We start from the raw sequence: 15208 nt of genomic DNA, 5'->3' as shown, positions 1-15208 counted from the left end.
ATTAAATATTCATTAATTATAATAGTTTAATAATTTATCGAATCATTTTTCCACTTTTTTTATATAATGTGAAATGGGTGATGCATTAATATGAGATGATTTGATTAGGTGAGGTTGATGTGAATGCAAGGTTCATTTTCATTTATTGTTAAATTAAAACAATAAGAAGATAGATACATGTTTATATTATCCTACTTTGCATGTAAGTGCCTAAGTGGCAGACATGTTGTTTCATTCTGCAAGACTCTGAAAGCAGAGTTCTCTGGAATGCACTTCTGATACAACTATGAAGTCTTAAAGTTTAATTTATACTATAATACAAATTTGTTAAACTTTGATTCTATATTTTGATGACAAGAACTTCTATCTGATTCACTGTAATTTGCACGCAGGTTATCCAAATAGCATTGTCTATAGATATGGAACCATAGTGATGGCTCTGTTAAGTAGAAAGCATATGATACCAGGAGTAGGAGAGCATGTTTGTATTATATATTTTTGTCAATTTTTTGCCCATTGTAGTCTTATAGCTTTGCGGCACTTTTTTGCATTGCTATCAGAGAAAATGAGTGTTTTCAAAATTAGATAAGAAGCTTTGTTTGTGATAGTCATTATAACGTGCCACTTGCAATATAGCTACTTGCATTTACATTTAACTTGGTAAAATGACGGATAACATCACAAACATTATGTTGCAAAATGCAGAACTCTGTCTTGATGTTTTAAATAATAACAGTTGAATACGATGCAACTTACATATATATATGATCATGAAAGGTTTTAATTTTTGAACAGCCTGGAAAGAACTTAAAGGAAATAATAACTATAACAATTTAAACAAACTAGATAGTTAGTTACTTGCACATTTCATTCACTATCTTATAAAGTTATCATCCTTGGCTGCTACTGGCAATGACTCTTCCATTTGTTTCATCTTTGGCCCTTGACATGGCCGCTTCTTTCACATCCTCTAGAACACTTATCAAACATTTTAAGCAAGTCTCACCATCATCATCAGCTGATGTAGGCATCAAATTCTCCGCAACATCAGCTGGACTTGTATTAGTTTCTCCCAACAACTTCTCAACTCTTCCAAACAGTTCATGAGACTTAATACCCAAATAATTGGCCATTGCAGCAATCATGGTAGATTTTCCAGTTCCTGGAGGACCATAAAGGAGATATCCTCTTTTCCAAGCCTTGCCTATTTTCATGTAATAATCTTTAGCCTTGCTGAAAGTGATCAAATCATCCATGATGTCCTTCTTTGTATCCGGCTTCAATGCAAGAGTCTCAAATGTAGCTGGATGCTCAAAAACAGCAGAAATCCACCTTGCAGGGCTTGGTGTCTGCCTTTTGTTTGTGTAAAGCTTTCTTTGGCGATTTCTTAAAGCAATAGCTTTCCCTTCAGCAATTACATGTTGCATGTAAGAATTGATGATCAAATCGCGGTACCTGCTATGAAAAACAAGAGTGTAACACCTTTGTTTGTGATGTGACCGTGAAATTGGCACTTCTTTTGTCTTAGAACTCCACCACAGTTTAATCCCATGATATTCATCAGTTATCTCTTCATTATCATCCATGCTGAGGACAAGAATTTGACCTCTGGTTATCGAATCAGCCTTCAACCTCTTGACAGTGTGCAAAGAATTTGCCTCCAGATAGTGCTGAATCGCAACAAAAGCATTGCAATTCTCAGAAAGTTGGCCTGAAGAATGCTCATTGAATGTGATTTCGATATAAGGATAACAACCTGAATCTATTTTCTTAATGCATCTCTTGAGTAAGTGGCGGAAATAAGGACTGTATTGATGAATCATTCCCCCAACGAACATTAAGCTTGCAACCAGAGAGCCCATGCTTCTCCAAGTTTTCCCTGTCATCATCTTCTCTGGCTCTAAAGATATGTGCAGGGACTAGTTACTATATAGATTAAATAAAGTCACTTGAATAAATTTACAGTTTAAAAATCTTGAATGGAGATCTTCAACATGCAACTTCAGATGTTAAATCACACTATATCTTGAAAACAATATCAGTGGCACATCATAAGAAAATTAAATTTTTGATTACAGAGATTATTTATGAAAAGGGAATACATAATACCTCTACTAGATCAAGTTCAAGAGTATTTCCAAGCACAAGACTTTATATAGTTGTATGCTGATAATTCAGTGGAAAAGTTTCTCTTCACTTGTATCTTCTTTTCAAGTGTTTTGGCTATGTTCCAACAACTCACTACATTATATGAAGAGGACTAAAATTTGTTATATGTAGCTACTTGAATTTTGTAATCTGACATTTTATTATTTTAAGTACTGAAACTGTATAAACATGATATATTGCTCAACAGAATATGATTCCTAATCAGATCACACTTTTGTGAATGTGATTACTTTACAGATACAAGGTACAGTGCTACATTGTGTGTTGGAATCTTCCTGAGTTCCTATGTTACTTCTGTACTTCTCTAGTTTTTTTTGACAAGTACACTTTTTCTAGTTTTTACAAATGTAAAGGCCATTGTATAATTTCTGTGTCTGCGTTTTATATTTGCAAATCAAACCTTTGTTGCAGATTTTCAAATATTTGTAACCTCGTCTGATGAATCTCAAAAGCATGTACCAAGAGTACCATACCAAACTACAAATTATACTTATGTTTGGTTATTATAGTTTAGTACAAATAGATTACTAGGAATTCTATTCATAGATATAAAATTAACAAAATTACTAGGAACGGAATGATGTCAACGAAATAACTTGGGAATGAAGATATAAGAATATCTGATATATTTGATTGTGGTTTAAGACGGAGCAACGACTTATGAGTTTGGTGTCAAAAACTCTTTGTAGGGAATGAAATGCTCTGTGACAAACCCTAGCTGGAAGAATGTTTAGTTTTACTCCTGACTTTATGATTAACCTGAGCCTTCTGAAGTTTTTATAACTAAAAAGAAGAATTTCATAGTAACGATCACAGATTAGGACTAATCATCCATTGGCTGCCACATCTTTTACTGCTAATGCCTCTTTAACCTTTTTCTTCCTCTTGTCTACTTTGACAACTTTATGCTTTTCTTCTTTGATGTCTTCTGAAATATCTTTCACATCCTCTAGAACACTTATCAAACACTTTAGGCAATTCTCGCCATCACCAGATTTAAGCATCAAAGTTTCCGCAACATCAGCCGGGCTTATATTAGTTTCTGCCAACAACTCCTCAATTCTTCCAAATAGTTTATGAGACTCAATCTCCAAATAGTTTCTGGCAAGCACTTTGAAAGCTTCAAATGAACAATAAGACATTTCAATATGTTTGTCCATTCGCCCTCTTCGAATCAATGCAGGATCAAGATCTTCCAAAGAATTAGTTGTAAACACAATGATTCTTTCGCCAGCACTAGAAGACCAAAGACCATCAATCGAATTTAGTAAGCCAGATAAAGTAACCTGGCTTGGCTTTTGATTACCACTTGGCTTGTCTTTCTCTTTCATCTCTATATTCTGGAGCTCCCTTTTCCCAGTGAAATCAAGTGAACAGTCAATGTCCTCTATCACAGTTATTGATTTTCCACAAGTTTCAGTAAGCAATTTCTTCAACTCAGTATTGCACGTAACAGAGGTCAGCTCAAGATCATACACATCATAATGCAACAAATTGGCCATTGCAGCAATCAAAGTCGATTTTCCTGTCCCGGGAGGACCATAAAGAAGATACCCTCTTTTCCAGGGCTTGCCTACTTTCATGTAATAGTCTTTAGCCTTGCTGAAAGTGATCAAATCATCTACAATGTCCTTCTTTGTGTCCGCCTTGAGTGCTAGAGTATCAAATGTAGCCGGATGCTCAAAATCAACCTCAGTCCACCTACCGTACTTGTTTGTATAAAGCTTTCTTCGACGATTCTTCAGAGACAGCGCTTTCCCCTTAGTCAAAACATGTTTCATGTAAGACTTGGTGATCAAATCACGATCCCTGTTATGAAATATAAGAGTATAGCTTCTCTGTTTTTCAAGCTGCAACTTATTCGTCGTTGACACAACATTGTTGCTATAAGTCCACCACACTCTGACCCCTTGATATTCATCAGTTATCTCTTCATTATTATTCATGCTGAGAACAAGAGACTCATGGCCTTTTACAGAATGAGCCTTCAGTCGCTTTCCCATGCGCGAAGAGTTGGCTTCCAGATAACGCTGAATCGCGACATAAGCTCCACTGCGCTCAGAGAATTGGCGTGACGAATGTTCATGGAATGTGATCTGGATGTAAGGGTCACAACTTGACTCTATTTTCTGAATGTATCTGTTGAGTGCTTGTTGAAGATAAGGACTACTTTGCTGCAACATGTTCGCAACAAACATTAAGCTCTTGACTAATGGTCGAAATTTGGGACTATATTGATAAATAATGGCCAGAGCAAACATCAAACTTGCAAACAGAGAACGCAAACTAGTCCAAGGCTTTACTTTCATGATCTTCCGTGGATCCAAAACTGTCTTCATGGCCTCTGAAATTTTTATGCACCGAATTGTTACAAATCAAAAAAGTTTTCAAACTAAAAGAGTACCATCTACTACTTTCAGTTCAAGCTTAAAATCGAGAATAGATTATCTTTTATTGAAAAATAGTTACAAATACACTACGTAAGAAAAGAGATAGAAGAATACCTCTGTCTAAGACCTTGCCAGCTTCGTTTACCTTTAGTCGTGTTATCTTTGTCCCAACATGAGCATATATAGGCGAAAGAGCCGAAATTTTCAGTCAGTTTTCCCAAAAACAAATTGTGATCGTAGTTTTATTTTATGTAATGAAATTGTATAAACATGGTAACTTGCCATAGTGAATGAGATTGCCAATAAAATCACAGTTAAGGAAAACCCATCGAAAATCTGAAGTTCTGAATTTACAGATTCCAATTTTGATTTGAATTGAGATATAGTTTTGAAATTTAAAAGTGATTGAATTAAAATTTCAGATATTTCGCACAAACATCTTATCAGATTTTCAGAAATAAGTAGAAGTCGTGAGACAAAAGCTAGCATTCGTAATTTTTTTTAAGTACTTCTTGAATTTTTACACAAACGGTACAAATAAGTGCTTCTAACTTATAATTCCAGAAGCGGGCTTATAAGCCCGTGCCAAACACTTACAATGACTTATTTCTGGAGAAAAGTACACAAAATTCTACTTTTCTCTAAAATAAGTCCTTATTTTAATTTCTATTAAATAACGAATATAAAACACTTTTTTAACAATTCTATTTAAGAAAAATAAGAATATTCATTTTTGAGAAAAAAAAAAGAACTTATTTTTTAAATTAAGTTGTTACCAAACATACACATAGTAGCCTTGGCATGAGATTTATTCTCTTTTTACAGTTTCCCTGTTGCATCTCTGAATGTGTAGCTTCTCGAACCAGCTGACATCTCATGTGCACATATCAGATTATTCTCTGTGTTGCATAAGGGAAAAGCCAAAAACTAACCAATTTTTTTTCGTATTAATGGAAAAAAAAAATAGTTAAAGCATCAGAATGTGACGCAATTAGGAAAACTAAATCAAATCACAAGTAAATATCTCCTATTAAGTCAAATATTGTGGTGATCATCTCTAATTAGAGAACGTCCAACTCAAACAACACTTGATTCGTGGGTGAGGAGACTTTAACCTTGCTTCTATCTAACCTTTGAGATAGAGAATGTTTTAATCTTGTTTAGCTGCTAATCCTGCTTGTTATCACCTATTTCCTGCATGCGCGTTTGCCTTTGAAATGGCTCGACACTGCTGGAGCTTGGGCTGTTACTGATGCATGCAGTTGCTTCGCTATATGCTTCATGTTGAAAGGTATGGATCCATAATTCTAACTAACGGTTTTTTATTTTATAAGTTTGACTCATCCTTATAGGCTCTCATAGCTATCGTATCTTAATAATAATGGACCCTGTCTATACAATCATCACACCAATCAAAATCAAAATCTCCCAAACATATAAAATTTAGCGCTCGTACACACACTAGACAAACCGTTCTAACAATAATTCAAGGGCTGTAGCTCAGTTTACAGGTCTATCCATGTAAAAGAAGTATATTCAAAATCGCACATTATAGAATATCCTGTACCTTTTTAGCCGGGCATAATCATGTAAATTTATAAATTAATTTTTGATTTTATTAGATTGAAAAGTTGACAATACGAATTTCTTATGCTAATTTTATTTTGATATTTTACATTTAATTTTATAAAAGTGAATAAATATATAAATAGTTTACAAATTAGTCTGTAATTATTTATTTTTGTTGGTAATTGTGTACCTAATAAATTATAAATATCAATAAATATATCCGAATAGATAAATTATAATTAATTTATTGTTTGTTCATAAACAACTCCTCTTTTACATAAATAATAAATGATTTTTTTTTGAAAATAAATAAATAATTTTTAAATTAAGTTAAAAGAATCTTTAGTTTAGTAAGAAGAAGACAACTTTTGGTAGCGCAAGTGGATTCAATGATAAGATTTATAAAATTGATACCATAAAAATTGATTTATATTAATATTGAGCTATACCGCTTAGTTTTATTGATACATTATTCCCTCATACGAATATTAAAATTTTTAATTCTGATAAATTTGGTCCACAAATTCTGCTCTCTTCGGAGTCATACAAGTCCTCTTTTTTAACCAGCTGAACTAACCCTGCGGGTAAGAACTCGTTATAAATCGATATGAATATTGATATCTAGTTTCATAAAATATAAATTACATATATAAAAGTGTCCAATTATCATATATGCAACTCTTACACAACTATTGTCATGAACGTTTATGAACAAAGTTCTACATGATATTGTACCAAGACTAAAATTTTACACGAGTAATAATTTTTTTAGATTTAGATATCTAAACACGTTGAACAGTTTATATTTAATTTTCAAAACAATATAGTAAATTAAATTACCTGATTTCTTACAAAATTTTAGCATAAGAAGATAACATGGGCTTGCGTGCGGGGATTGACACACAGAGACCCGCCAAGCTGGGTGGTAAAGAAGCACATCTTTCTGAACCCATCTGAATTCTAACCCCGTTTCGGGGACAAGATAGACTGCCGACAAGGTGTACACATTTGCCGGGACCTCAGTTTGGTAACTAGGGGAGGGATGATGAAAATATTAATTTTTATATTTGTTTCGAATTAATGGTTGCTTACTTTTTTTTTTTTTGACGAAAAGCAAAAAATTTAATAGATAACTGAAACCCAGCCGAGACAAACCCTCGAACTGTCAATTACAACCTGATTAAGAAACAAAAAACGAGCTAAATATATAGCCGCTTTGTTTTCAGATCGTTTAACAGATAGAATATTTAAATTCTTTATACTAAAAAGTATTACGATCAAATCTCGAACAATCCAACCTATATCAGTTGTGAACATAGTAGCATCGCAATTGACCTTCACATAAGCACCAGCATCTGTAGCCCAATGTTCAGAATTATCAGTTACATCAACCGATATTGGATCAACAAATGACCCCAAAAGATGAACAATTTTATGTCGTGAAAGGTGAGCTCTTACGATATTCACCACCGTGCCATATCTGATACAAGCCTCACGGATTACCCAAAATATCATGTAACTCCTTCTTAGAAACATTACCGAGACCCATAACAAAACACACAGAAACGTCAAAACAGACACAAACATCCCAAAAAGATGGGCACGACCTTGATGACAAGGTACTCAACAAGAACTCACCCAAAAGGATTAGATCTTGGTTTTATTGATAAAACTAAGAAATACAAGAGAAGATGGAAGAACGAAGATGATTAATCAGAGGGGATGAAGGATGAAGAGCGGAGAAGTGGTGGTTAGAAATTGGAGTCGACTCTCAAAACTGCAAACCCTAATTTTGAGAGAGAATTGTACTTTCGAAGGAGTTAGTTATTAGTTTCATATTTAATGGTTGCTTACTTACTTTTATGAAACAATGATTTACATATATAATTTATTCACATATAATAGTTTATGAATTTATAGGTCCACTTGTTTGCTTAAATTTAATATAATATAATACTAAAGTTATTTTATTGATTTCTTTATTTGCAACATTTGTGTTTCTCATTGAAATATAATTAAATTTCGATATAAATGAACATGATTGTATAGGTCAAGTGGTTAACAATTTATACTTTGCTAATCATATATCATATATTTTATTAATACTCAATTATAAAATTTAAGCGAGTCCAAAAACATTCTCTTTATAAATTTTTCTGCTTTTTTAAATGATAAAATTCGGCAACGGGGATTGATGAAAACAATTTTCATGTGAATCAATATACTTATATAAAGGAGAAGCGAGGGACGTGTATGTGGCGCCTCTCACATCGCTCCATTCTATTTTTCTAATTTTTTGGAATTTTTGGATGAAAAATATCAAAAATTAGAATTGCCTTTTTCAGTTTTGAATATATTAAAAGCAAGTTTCAAATTATTCATGGAATATAGTAGCTTGAAAAATTTAATCTGATTTTGTTTCAAATTATTTAATTATGAGAAATAGTAGCACACAAGTGTCTTTGGCACCCATAAATACCCCTACAGATTGTATGGTTTTGGATCATCTAAACAAAACTTCTTCTCTCTCAGTACCACAACCCTACCTCCCCGGTGATAGTTCTCTTCCTCGATTTATTACTCGATGGTGTTGTTATTCTGCAACGATAAGTGAAGGTTGTTTATACAGTATTAAAAAAAAAAAAAAAGATTGTTGCAAGCAAAGGTAGTTATTGATCGCTATGTGGGAGTTGACAAATCCAAACATGGGAAAAGAATATAGTCTTGACATGATATTAATGGATGATATCAAAAAATTAACTATTAGTGATGTATGTTTGTTGGTTATTTTTTTATAATATTTGTTTTCTTCATCGGACATGTTTGTTATTGTTAATTTTTATAAGATTTACTTTTTATACAGGAAAAAATTATTCATGCATTATATGTTTGCTCCGTTCAAGCAACTTTTAAGTGAAGGCACGATAAGTGAAGGTTGTTTATACAGTATTAAAAAAATAAAGGTTGTTGCAAGCAAAGGTAGTTATCGACCGCTATGTGGGAGTCGACAAATCCAAACATGGGAAAGGAATATAGTCTTGACATGATATTGATGGATGATATAAAAAAATTAACTATTAGTGATGTATGTTTGTTGGTTATTCTTTTATAATATTTGTTTTGTTCATCGGACATGTTTGTTGTTGTTAATTTTTATAAGATTTAATTTGTATATATACAGGAAAAAATATTCATGCATTATCTGTTTGCTCCGTTCAAGCACCTTTTAAGTGAAGGCTGTTTATAGAGTATTAAAAATAAAGATCCTTACAAGCAAGGGTAGTTATAGACCACTATCTCACGGATTTAAGTTAGATTTTTTGTGGCGATCAATCCAAAAAAATTGGAGGAAGGTGACGATATATGAACATGATTTATTTTAAAAAAACACAAATAAAATTAAGATTCGTCGTACTTTAAATTGTTAATTACATGTATAAATTTATTTTCATTTTTCACCATGAATTATATTCCAATTTTGCAATTTATATATTATTATTAGTATTACATCAAGATTTTTATAATATAAAATTTATTTTATCCTACAAATATTAATTTTGAATCATTAATATACTTTTTATCAGACAACCACAAAATTATTTTATTCTACAAATATTAATATTAAATAATTAATATAATTTTTATAGGCCGCCGTAACGCGCGGATTTTCAACTAGTTAAATATGAAAGAAGTATACATTTGAGATATATCGAATTTTTTTTTTGAAACAAAAGTGTTAATTTAATAATAAAAAATCATACGACATCTACACCAATAATCGAGTCGGACAAATAATAAATTGTAATCACATGTTCTCATAAACAGACAGTTAAACGATATTTTGAAGAAAATGTATATACAAATACAAGTACCCGATTCATGCATTCTCGTTGACTTACTATACCCTCTTCATCATGACCTAATAGGGTTATCGACCAGAACTATGATTCCATACAAACTTTCATCATCAAATCAAGACCTCGCCTACAATTAAGAAGCGAAAAACAAAGCTCTCACTACGAAGTGAAAACAAGCTGAAAATACAAATCACAAATCAAAATAAAAGCAAAATGAAAACAAACGAAAATAAAAAAAACTTAGATATAACCGTAAGAACGATTAACTATCGTATCCGATATCCGATAAGCTCTGCTTGAATCGAATAAAAAAGTAAACCGGAAGCTCCGATGATTTAGATTAAAAAACAAATCAAATAAGATAAATTCTTCCTCAACGAGGAAGATTATTGAAAGAAACAAATAATATAAAACAAATAAAAGAGTTGGGGTCTCCACCGCTGATGAAAGCTCATCCGATGATGTAGACAGCTACCAGAGAGAATAAGAGAATATGAGGGTTTTTTGTGCAAGTTTGTTTTTAAAATTTTGTAAAAAAAATTATCCAATATTTATTTAAATAACCGATAGTCTTTTAAATGAAGATACATCACATTTCCGAATATATGTAAACTATTTCGAGTTTATTAAAATATAGCAATGATAACTTCGCCGACAAAGAGTATGAGCATGCACAAGTGACCATATGTTTTATTGAGTACAACATAATTAGACTGTGAATTTATCATCAACCGACAACCATACTTGGTCTCTGGAAACACGATGGAGGGTGATAAATAGTACTACCTCCGTTTCAAATTAGATGTCCACTTTAAAAAAATCACATAGTTTAAGAAAAGTGAAGAAAAGTAGTTGTTTACAAATTAATTGCACTAAATAAGCATAATATGTGATGTGAGATTGATCTAGGAAATATAAATAAGAGATATGTGGAGGAAAATTGACTTTGGAAATATGATTTTGCATTGAAAGTGGAAGTGGACAAGTAATTTGAAACAAAAAATTTTCTTCAAAGTGGACATGTAAATTGAAACGGAGGGAGTAAGTATCACTTAATAAAATAAATACTCTCAAAGAAAATTCTTGGGAAAACGAAGGGTTGTTTGTTATTGGTGTGATATGGTTACATATAGTTAAAGACGACTGCCGCCTCATTATTCAAATAAAAATAAATATAAAACATGCTCAGTCTATTATTTAGTGAAATTATGTGATATATTGTGGGTCCGGTGAAAGTTTATTTTGCCGACTTATGTCTCTTTAGTCATAAGCAATCAATTTATTAGTGATTGGTGTCAACAAGGTAATTATAAGCTAATTTATAAATCAATTTTTACCTTAAAATATAGAATCTTGAGACGTTGAAGGAATTATTTTTTTAATGAGTTATTTCTTTTTTTAAATTTGGCTTTATAAAAATGTTAGAAATATTTAGAAAATATTTATAATATTTAATTATTATATTAATAATTTTTATATCAAGTAAATTAGAAATATCAAAAATATTATCAAAAACACATAGAGGTTGTTTGGCTCTAACTTATTCCGTTTATAACTCAAAATTATGGCAGTGTTTGTTTAAAGAAGTTAAGCCAACTTTTAACTTATAACAACTGCGCGGACTTATATGCTAGAATTCGAGAAGTTAAAATTTATCACATTATTTAGTAAATTATATTACTTTATTTTTAAAATTTATTTTATTGAGATATAAAAATCATTTTAAAAGATAATTTATAATATTTTATTATAATAATCATAATCTTAAACCTAATAATTTTTTTTATAATAAACCTAATAAAATTTTAATATAAAAAAACTATCCAAACATTCTAATCAAAAATTATTTCTCACTTATAAATAATATATTTTTTTAAAAAAATAATTAAACAATTCAATAAGTTAAAAATTACTTATCACTCCTGAAGAATAAGTAATTCTTATAACCTCCCACTGTATTCACCTGTTTTAAAATCTGCACTAGAATTTAAACGAACCCACTGCTCTCTCCCATGCAGTACACTTTCTTCTTCAATTAGCTTACAAGTTACAACACTTGAGGCATTGTTCCATGCATTTCCTTTTCTCTTCCTCGTCTAACCCCTCAATTTTCTCTTGCAAACAATTCTAAACATCTTGAAGTAACTAGCTAGTAAATTTTACAAGCATAGAAAAATGTCTAGCCGAAGATCTCGTTCCGGACAATCATCAGGGGCTTCTAGGATAAGTGATGCTCAGATTGCTGATCTTGTTTCCAAGTTGCAACAACTTATTCCTGAGATTGCTAATCGCCCCACCGGCTCTGCCCAGGTACCTATATATCTCAACTCTTCCAAAGACTCTATATATAAGTCTTAAAACAATCACTTTTTGATGAATTCTCCTCTCTATCTCTTTGTTTTCCTTTCCTATTAGCAGCTTGAAACTCACTGTTCACTTTCTAATATGTGGCTTTCATTCATTAAGCTTACCCAGCTTCAGTATACATTATTACCATGATCCCCACTAGCTTTCATGCATTTAATTCAATTTTTATGGCTTCTCTTATTTCTCAGTTGTGGGTCAAAATTGTTCCCTGCACATTAATTAACACTTTCTATCAATACTTAAATGCTTTTTATCATGGTAAAAAGGTTACTACATGCACAAACTTATGAGTTATGAACACTGCAGGTTTCAGCTTCAAAAGTGCTGCAGGAGACTTGTGAGCATATAAGAAACTTGCGTAAAGAAGTGAGCGATTTGAGCGACAGATTATCACAACTCTTGGAGTCTATAGACAGCAACAGTGCTCAAGCAGCTGTCATAAGGAGCTTGCTTATGTAAAAGAAGTATTATCTGATCTTGAGTTTATAATTATATATAATTAATAATGGCTTCTGAATTTCATTTTAAACCTAATTAAATTTGAAGGCTTTTTCAGCGGCTCAATTTGCCTTTTATGATTAAATTATGTATAAGCATATACTGTAAGTTAATTATATTAGGAATTTGGGACATCGATTGAGGCGCTGATATACATATTTACATGCATATAATCTTTTTTCGATTATAATGAAGAATATTTTGAAAGTCTTCTTCAATTTTGTTGATGATTCTACTAGGTTCAACTAGTCGACTCTTATATGAATACGATCAAATTAGAAACGTGGAATATAATCTTGGAACTGAATGATATCCTAATTTTACTTTCTACTATAATCAATTAAGAAAAATTAAAAAATGGGGAAACTAAAGTTAATATATGCCGGCATAAGGTAAAAGATAAAGAGGCACTCTCAAGAACAGTAAGGGAAAACCAATGATACAGGGATAGAAGTATAAAATGTAAGAAAAAAAATAAACTTGCAGTGATAGCTCTTATTTGTATGAACTGACAAAATAATATCATAGTGGTGGAATTTCCATTCCTAACTTATATTTTCTCGAAAATATGATCTTGTGATTTGTGAAATAATATTATCGTAGCTGTAGAATCTTCATGAGCATCTTATTTTCTCAAAAACATGAATACTTTATTTCTCCTATACTTTCTGTCATTCACGAAAACAGCCCGCTAGTTGTTGGTATGAACTTTATCTAATTGTCTTCGTTCTCGCTTGTCTTGCTACCACCCAACTTGCCCATCGTTGCTAAGCAGTTTTGATGTGAAATGTACTTTCAAGTGCCATCTGCAAATTGACATATCATGACGAGCAATTCCAAAAGGTTAACTGTTTAGTTACCTATTAATAATATTCATAATATAAAATAATGAATCTTAGTGTGAATCCTAGTGGTCTAATAAATCAATTTTTAATGTCAATTTCAATAACATTGCTATTTTTGTTCCATATTATTATTTTAAAAATAAATTTGAGGAAAAGGAGGAAAAAGATAAAGGAAAGAAAAAGAGAGAAATGAATTTTTTATTCATAAATATTGGATTATTAATAACTAGAGATTATGTAAAAATAGGTAATAGCTAGGAAATTTAGGATGTGCTAGTGATTTAGGTGATGGAATACCATTTTTTTTTTATACATTACCTAAATGTGAGTTCAGAGCACATTTAGGTAACCATTGGATTTACTCTTAGGAATTAGTCGAACTTAGTCGAACTGATAATTTCAAAAAAAAAAATAGAATTAATTTAAAATTTTATATGTAATTATATACAATATATAATAATACAAACATAAGCATGAGATCAAATAATTTTATTAGAAATTACAAACTTAGGAAATTTTATCAACATATTTCCTTTTAGTTATTTTGAGTGCTTGCGTAAAAATATTTATCGTATCACACTTGTTACTAACATATTAATAATGAGTTGAATATCACATTTGTTACTCCCACTGTTCTTTAATATATGATGTTTAACTTTTTGACACATATTTTTAAATACTTTGACCGGGTAGTTAAAAGTATTATTTTTGAATTTTTTTAATTTTAATACACAAAAAAAATCTATTAAAAATAATAATTTTTACAATACGATCAACCCACCTAAACATACTTGTCCGAGAGAGAAGTGTAATATTTAACGTATCTTACTTTACCTTTGAACTGTATTCATGGACTTTACCGACGAACAAATAGAGAAGCCGTTTGAGTGCTTTTTGGTTAAAATAAAAAAGTGGAGTAGAAATCACAAGCAAGTTGAAATCAGAAGCAAGTTAAGACTTATAAGTGATTAAACTGTTTGGGAAATAAGCAAAAATCCTGAAATAAAAGCTAATAATCCTAACTTTCTTTTAAGTGCTTATTGACTTTTTACATAAACGGTACGAATAAGTGCTTATAACTTATAAATCCAGAAGTGAGTTATTTATGTGCTGCCAAACACTACCAGAATTCACTCATATCACTAGCTAACATAAAATTATACATCCAACAAATTTTTTGCCGTCCCCCATTTTGGGTGTTCATATCGTTTCTTGATTATTTTATTTTTTTAAACAAATAAATTTTATTTGTATAAAAATAACTACACCTATCAGTTTTGTATTTTTTCCAAAACCTTCTTTTACCTATAATAATAATTTAGTTTTAGTAATAGCAATTAGAATTATCTGTAAAAAAAAAAAATAGAATTAGTTGGTTATACAAATCTCTTCGTGCCCATCAAATTTCATAGTATCATTATTTTGATACTTGGGCCCGAGCCCAAGTACTTTCTACTTGTGCCCATCAAATTTCATAGTATCATTATTTTGATACTTGGGCCCGAGCCCAAGT

At 31.2% G+C, this 15208-nt stretch overlaps 3 protein-coding genes across 3 annotated transcripts; 1 reads left to right on the top strand and 2 right to left on the bottom strand.

The window, feature by feature from the left end:
* Positions 1 to 756: 756 nt before the first annotated feature.
* Positions 757 to 2238, bottom strand: LOC108207667 (AAA-ATPase At3g28510). The gene is made up of 2 exons (XM_017378100.2): positions 2110 to 2238; positions 757 to 1900 (listed from the first exon to the last, which is right to left on the bottom strand). Exon 2 carries the CDS (start codon positions 1887 to 1889, stop codon positions 891 to 893), a length of 999 nt encoding a protein of 332 aa, XP_017233589.1. The 5' UTR covers positions 1890 to 1900; positions 2110 to 2238; the 3' UTR covers positions 757 to 890.
* A 522-nt stretch (positions 2239 to 2760) lies between these two features.
* On the bottom strand, positions 2761 to 4693 carry LOC108208384 (AAA-ATPase At3g28580-like). The gene has a single exon (XM_064087865.1). The coding sequence runs from the start codon at positions 4506 to 4508 to the stop codon at positions 2997 to 2999; it is 1512 nt and encodes a 503-aa protein (XP_063943935.1). The 5' UTR covers positions 4509 to 4693; the 3' UTR covers positions 2761 to 2996.
* Positions 4694 to 11953: 7260 nt separating this feature from the next.
* Positions 11954 to 12874, top strand: LOC108208197 (transcription factor PRE6). Its single transcript, XM_017378698.2, has 2 exons — positions 11954 to 12295; positions 12659 to 12874. The coding sequence occupies exons 1-2, from the start codon at positions 12161 to 12163 to the stop codon at positions 12809 to 12811; spliced, it is 288 nt and encodes a 95-aa protein (XP_017234187.1). The 5' UTR covers positions 11954 to 12160; the 3' UTR covers positions 12812 to 12874.
* Positions 12875 to 15208: the final 2334 nt, after the last annotated feature.

The sequence above is a fragment of the Daucus carota genome, chromosome 2, assembly GCF_001625215.2.
Source record: "Daucus carota subsp. sativus chromosome 2, DH1 v3.0, whole genome shotgun sequence".
In the NCBI taxonomy this organism is placed as follows: domain Eukaryota; kingdom Viridiplantae; phylum Streptophyta; class Magnoliopsida; order Apiales; family Apiaceae; genus Daucus; species Daucus carota.
This window is presented reverse-complemented; position numbering and strand designations above follow the sequence as displayed.